The sequence below is a fragment of the Dryobates pubescens genome, chromosome 6, assembly GCF_014839835.1.
Source record: "Dryobates pubescens isolate bDryPub1 chromosome 6, bDryPub1.pri, whole genome shotgun sequence".
NCBI classification, from domain to species: domain Eukaryota; kingdom Metazoa; phylum Chordata; class Aves; order Piciformes; family Picidae; genus Dryobates; species Dryobates pubescens.
The window spans coordinates 28,164,229-28,171,221 of NC_071617.1; the positions used below are offsets into that span (position 1 = coordinate 28,164,229).

General features: G+C 45.8%; 1 protein-coding gene across 1 annotated transcript in view; it reads left to right on the forward strand.

Moving 5' to 3' along the window:
- Positions 1-1,224, forward strand: part of KIF25 (kinesin family member 25) — a 41,625-nt gene extending 40,401 nt beyond the window's left edge. Inside the window, 1 exon segment of the mRNA XM_054162803.1 lies at positions 1-1,224. Within this exon segment, the coding sequence (XP_054018778.1) occupies positions 1-32 (32 nt within the window). The 3' untranslated portion in view covers positions 33-1,224.
- Positions 1,225-6,993: the final 5,769 nt, after the last annotated feature.

The following is a 6,993-nucleotide window of genomic DNA, read 5'->3' on the forward strand; positions in this document are numbered from 1 at the left end:
AAAATTTCCCACTGCCAAGTAAAGCAAAATAAAACCTAAGACCCCTGTGGATTATTAATGAGTTCCTCAGACTGAAATGTATATTGTTGTCCTAAAGCCATTCTTTTAGATCTCACCTGCCAAATAAAATAAACAATCCTCAATGTGGCATTAGTAAGCCATAAACCTGCTGACAATGTTCTTGCTCCAAAGATAATAGCAAGTATTGACAACATCTACCAGCCATGGTGGAATGGCTTTCTCAGGAAAGCTAGTTCAAGACATGGTTTTGGCTATGTGTTTCCTTTGGGCAAGTCAAACTATGTCGACAGAACTCTGATGTAGGAGGGCTCGCTTTTGAAAGGCCAACAGTGAATTCTGTTTTCTCAGTAGAAAATAGAAGACTAAATATCATTCTAGGGCTTCAAAGCAGCAAGTAAAATACCTTCTTCCAGGTTGGATTAAAACATGACAAGTCATCATGGCTTGCTCTTTTGTCTGGAGTCATTCTTAATGCACTATCAACAGGTAGGAGTGTAAAGGGAGTCATCAGCTGTATTGAATGGAGTTCTGTTCTCTGTTTTTAGGTAGGAAATAATGGCACTAGTGAGATGGAGAAAAAGGAGTAAGGCTGTATCTGTTATCCCTCTGGAATGTAGCTTAGGAAGTAAATGAGGGATTATACATCTTTTTGAAAACACACTGAGGTTAAATTGTTGGAGCAAATCCCAACTCTGCTGGCTTTGCTAACAGCTATGCCTGTTTTGGGGTGGTTGGTTTTTTTTGGCTCCATGAGTGCTGAAAGGCCCTGAACTACAGATCCTAACAAGAGGTAACTTGTACAACTGTTGTAGTAGTAGCCTACCCTGTTGGTTAACTACATCACAACCTTGAAGATATGCCTGCACATTACAAAAGATTAATGGCATGCTTCCCACCCATCACATGAATAAAATACCAAAACCCCAGCTTGCAACATGATGCTTGTCATCTTCAGGAGGCTTTCACCCTCTTACATCAATGTTAAGACAACATCATGCAGGGTTTCTGAATGAAGTTACACTGGGAGAAGATGCAAAGAAATAAAAGCAATGTTAGGGATGAGAAGTGGCTCTGAGATGAGTTGTTAGGTTCAAGTAACATCTGATGTGTTTTATGCTTTGCAGTATTGGTCAGCAGAGGTCTCAAGATCCACTCTGAATTTTCACCTCCAGAAACCATTCTGGCTCTAGGCTGGGAGAGAGGTCATTGGTGGGTCAGTGCAAGAAGGCTTAAATTGTAGTAGCCTGCCCAAAAAGCTGTTTATAGTACTCCAAGTCACTTAACCTTCACAAGCATAAATATTTACCCAGAGATCATATAGCATACTATTATTGGAATTTCACCCTTGAATATGTAACAGCTGCTTGTTGGATGCAGTGCTCTGCTGCTTGGAACATGAGCATCACCACCAGAAAGCTGAAATAATGCTTGTTTTCTTAAACACTGCTGAGAGGGGGGAAAAATGCTTTAACTTAACCTGACTCCAGGAGTGAGAGGTGGGTCAGAAAAGAATCTGGACACAGGACTTCATGAAGACAAATGGTCACCAAACCAATCTCAGGTGAGAAAGTGTCAGAGCAAGGAATGTTAGCCTGCAAAATGAAAAGCAGCAGTGGACAGCTTCAAGTTCACCTTAGTCTCCTGATAACTAGGCTACTAAAGCAGCCCAGACTGCAGCTCTAAGAGGTGTTAAGTGACAAGGTAGGGATTGGAGATTCCACCAGCATCTTGAAGTTCATTCCTCAAATATTTGAAGGATTCATTATTTCCTAAGTTACATAGCCATGTAACACTTGTCACAAAGTGCTTTCTTTTCTGGAGCTGCTCTTCAAAACCTGGCATTTATTTACAATCTAGGTAGGGCAGAAGCAGCAATACTTAGTGTTAAAGCTGAGAAATAAATGCCTCAGATATCAACAAATAGCAAAAGCTTAAGTTTCCACACTAACTCCGCCAAATTGTGCGTATGTGGCATTCCCTGTTTCTGTTTTCCTTGTCAGTGTAGCGTGTCTCTCACTGTTTGATTTGCACAATGAAGTGTACAGGATATTCAGGGCAGCAAATTTAACATTTTGCTCTAAGAACTTTCACTTTTGGAACTTCCTGGGTTACAGAAGGCACTACTGCCTAATCCCATGGCAGATGTGATGCACTGAAGAAAACAATTGTAACACTTTCAAGGGTGAAATAGCTTTACTCTGGCATCTAAGCTGAATTGTCTTCTGCCCAAAGATTCACTTGGACCTGCCAAAGGAGAGGCAAGGATCTTCAGACAAGTAACTGATGTCCTGAAGAGCAAGGGAAACAGCATGTGGAAGGCCCTAAACTTACCTACTGTCATTTGTTTTAGTTTCAGATCTTTTATGCTTTCAAATAACTGCTATGTTGCAAAAGCTGGTGTGACAGTCACAGAGCTAACTAAGGTGTCCTTTGTTGACTGAAACCTATCCCATCCAACCAGTCCTCCCATATCCTCTTGGCTCTCTAAAGCTGATACAGAAGTACCAGCATTGGAGGGCAGGAAGAACAAAAAAATGAGGTATTTGAAAGTTGTGGGGGACACAACTGAAAATATACAGAAAGATAGCTGAAAGTGTTCTAAAAGTGTTGACAGGAGATCATAAGCACCAGGACAGAAGTGGTTGGTTTCAATTGTGTATTTGCTAATACAGCTTTGCTTTCTGGCAAGGGCACAAGCAAATGGGAATAAACCCAACATAAATCAGGAGCAAATACTCCCAGTGAAGCCCACGTGTGCGTAACCCAGAGCTCAGCCAGTCCTTGGTGCACTGCAGCAAGAGCACTCTCAACTCTTACCTCCTGCCTGCTCAACTAGGTCACTGGGTCACTGTTTCAGACACAGTGCTGTGCAGTAGAGGGAGGTCCTCTCTCCTATCCATGATCATTTTGCCTTGGTGGCAGTCAGCATGACAACCTTTCACTGCTGTGCGCTCATTCTCCATCCCTGGGCCCCCTTTTCTCCTGTGACAGCTCAGCCAGTGCTCAGCAAAGTTGCACCTTCCACTATCCCCTGCCCAGCCATAGGAGTGGCATTCCTCCACATAGCAATGCAAGGCACCACAAATCCCAGCTACCTGTTTGACTGGCATTCAGAATAATAGAATCATAGAATAGCTTGGGTTGGAAAGGATCTCCAAAGGTCATCTAGTCCAAGCCCCTGCAGTGAGCAAGGACATCCTCCACTAGATCAGGTTGCTCGGAGCCTTGTTGAGCCTGACCTTGAATATGTCCAGGGATGGGGCCTCAGCTACCTCCCTGGGCAACCTGTTCCAGTGGTCCACTGCCCTCACAGCAAAGAACTTGTTCCTGACATCCAATCTAAATTTACTCCTCCATAAGTTAAATCCATTGGCCCTTGTCCTATCACCACAGGCTTTGTAAACAGTCCCTCTCCAGCCTTCCTGTAGGCCCCCTTCAGGTACTGGAAGGCCACTATAAGGTCTCCCCGGAGCCTTCTCTTCTCCAGGCTGAACAATCCCAGCTCCCTCAGCCTGTCCTCAGATGTTCCTCTCAAATTTATTCTGCCTTTTTCCTTACGTGGCAGGTGCACTGAGCAAACCATTTTAGCATCCATAGCTAGAAGCCACCACCTCCTCCTCAAAAAGCCTACCCACTATTGAAACCACAGCAAACACAAAAAAATGTAGTCTTGTGAATACTTCAGTACTTGGCCTCCTGGTTTAGTGTCAAGTTGGCCAAGTAGTTAGTAGTGAAACCTGACCAACACAGCAGCTGTCTGAAAGGCCAATGTATTGCAAAGACTGTGTGCAAAGGTGGAAGCAGTGTCCACACTGCAAGCACCCCTCACTCCCTAGCACCCTACTCACACATCCTCTAACCCCTGGGCCAGGTACCCTTCCAAAAAGCAGAAAATTAGATCCAGTTCAAAGACAAAGAATGTGAGCTTGTGTGTCTCTCTGCACAAGTAAATACTCTGGCTCCAGCCAGATCTCCAGCAGATCTGGAGGTGGAGCACAGAATACAAGACGACTCCGCCAGACCAGCCCCCAAGTCCTAGTAGCAGCAAGTGCTCACCCAGGGTAAAATACAGAGATATGTGTACACACAGTTAGAAGGCCTACACAAAGTTAGCAGGAGAGGTGTAGACATATCTAGAATCAGACAATGGGCTTCAAGGTACAAGTCCAGTTTGGCCTAGAAGTACAGCTTGGTGTCTATGTTTCCCTGCGGATTTATCATTACAGACAGAATTTATCAATTCCAGTACTTGGTGCCCCTTGCAGCCAAGAGACAGGATGGATCCATGTTCAGTCTAGCAAGGGAGTCCAGGCCAAGGGTTTAGAGCCCCTGCTCAACTTGCCACTGCCAGGGAAACCAAATGCTCAAGGACCTGATTTTGAAGCACACACAACTGCTATGGAGGGTTTTTCACTCTTTTTTCAACCTTGATTCCTACCATACCTGCTTAGCTCTAACACTGAGCTCTGCAGCACTGGTCCAATGCACCTTCTTTCAGCTTTTGTGCATCTGTGCCCAGGTCACTTGCAGCATCCAGCTTTCCATACAGAAGAAGGCAGAGCAGAGTACATGGCATAGCAGCAGCTCCCCATCCCTGCAAGTGCCTGTGGCCCACTCTTAAACAAAACTTTGACCTATGCTGACATTTGAAAATTATACATTTCCTCATGTGGCTTCATGCCTTGGCAGCAGCTACACCACAAAGAGAGGCTGCTCTTGGTTTTAGCCATGACAGGAAAACCATAATTAGCATTGGAAGGTTCACAAAAATCTTTGTTATTAAATTGCAATTCCATTTTATGAAGCACTTTTCCAAACCTCTGCAGAAGCAGGGCAGAACGAAGTGGTTATTGGGAAAGGCTTTCAGCTCCTATTGTGGACAAGCAGTTGCAAGTTGATGGACTTGCAAAACCTTTCCAACCAGAGAAAGAGGCAGCAGTGTCTGCTCACAGACAAGCAGACAGGCCCAGAGTGCAAGAATACCTAAGGTACTGCAGCCTGTCACAAACCCAACAGCATCTGAGCAATGACATTAACCATAGCCCCAGCCAGCCAAAAATGCAAGCCACACACCATACAAAGGAGGTCAAAGGGTGATCTAATTGAAGGGCATGAGCAAGGGAAAACATTGCCTACAGCATTTTTTTTCCCTTACATCCATTCTCATCAAATATTCTCTTACATGCATTTTTATCAAAGGGACAAAGACTTCATCCTGCAATGCCTTTGTCCCTTACACAAATTTGTTTGTATAAAGAGACTCAAAATATAAATCTAAAATAAAATGTAAGCCATCCTGAATTCATGCAAGTATCTCCAGGGAGGCTGGGGAAGCAGACAGCTTCAATTGTTTGAGTTCATCTTTAACAGGTGGCAAGATGCCTCCTGTCTTGGCTACGGTTGGCAAAGTGTCCAAACAACAAGCATCCCAAGCTGCATTGACGTTTTCTCTGGTGACATTTAGAAATAAGCATGTCATAGCATGCCCCTGGGGCAGGGAGACCCAATGAAGCTAAGGGATGGGGCACTGCAGTGTTCAGAAGGTTTCAGCTGACATCCAGCAAAAGGCTGGTGGCAGCAACAGACACTGGCGGGGCTGTTCCTTCTGGGCGTGACCTATGGCCTCCCTGACAATGCTGGAATGTGGCAGGGACTTTATGGGGCTGCACAGACAGTACTGAAGCCACTGGGTCATGCATCTTTTTGCTCTACAGCACATGCCTTGCTGAACTCTTGGGCTGCAAGAGCTTCATGACGGCACTCCCTCCACCACTGCTTTTACCTAAGGGATCAGTTACCCCAGGGATCAGTTCTGGGCCCCATCCTGTTCAATATCTTTATCGATGATCTGGATGAGGGGATTGAGTCAGTCATCAGTAAATTTGCAGATGACACCAAGTTGGGAGCAGATGTTGATCGGTTAGAGGGTAGAAGGGCTCTCCGAAGGGACCCTGACAGGCTGGACAGATGGGCAGAGTCCAACATGATGGCATTCAACAAGTCCAAGTGCCAGGTGCTGCACTTTGGCCACGGCAACCCCATGCAGAGCTACAGGCTGGGGTCAGAGTGGCTGGAGAGCTGCCAAACAGACAGGGACCTGGGGGTGCTGATTGACAGCTGGCTGAACACAAGCCAGCAGTGTGCCCAGGTGGCCAAGAAGGCCAATGGCATCCTGGCCAGCATCAAGAACAGTGTGGCCAGCATCAGCAGGAAGTCATTGTGCCCCTGTACTCTGCATTGGTTAGGCCACACCTTGAGTGCTGTGTCCAGTTCTGGGCCCCTCAGTTTAAGAAGGACATCGAGACACTTGAACGTGTCCAGAGAAGGGCAACAAGGCTGGGGAGAGGCCTCAAGCACAAGCCCTGTGAGGAGAAGCTGAGGGAGCTGGGATTGTTTAGCCTGGAGAAGAGGAGGCTCAGGGGAGACCTTATTGCTGTCTACAACTACCTGAAGGGAGATTGTAGCCAGGAGGGGGTTGGTCTCTTCTCTCTAGCAACCAGCAGCAGAACAAGAGGACACAGTCTCAGGCTGTGCCAGGGGAGGTTTAGGCTCAAGGTGAGGAGGAAGTTCTTCACTGAGAGAGTTGTTAGCTGTTGGAATAGGCTGCCCAGGGAGATGGTGGAGTCACCATCCCTGGAGGTGTTCAAGAGGGGATTGGATGTGGCACTTGGTGCCATGGTTTAGTAGTCATGAGGTCTTGGGTGACAGGTTGGACTTGATGATCTTTGAGGTCTTTTCCAACCTTATTGATTCCATGATTCTCTGTTTGGGGTGGGTTTTTTTGGTTTGTTTGGTTTCTTGTTTTTTTAAGATGAACCTCTTCCCTGTGCCCAAGAGTTTGAAACTGATCAGAAAAAGCATTTGGAGGCTCAATACTTGAATAACATGAAATATTTCAACTTGACCTTGTTTTTTCAGTACATGACATGTCCCCAGTGACTTAAAGACCAGCCTCAGAAAACCTGCTGAAAT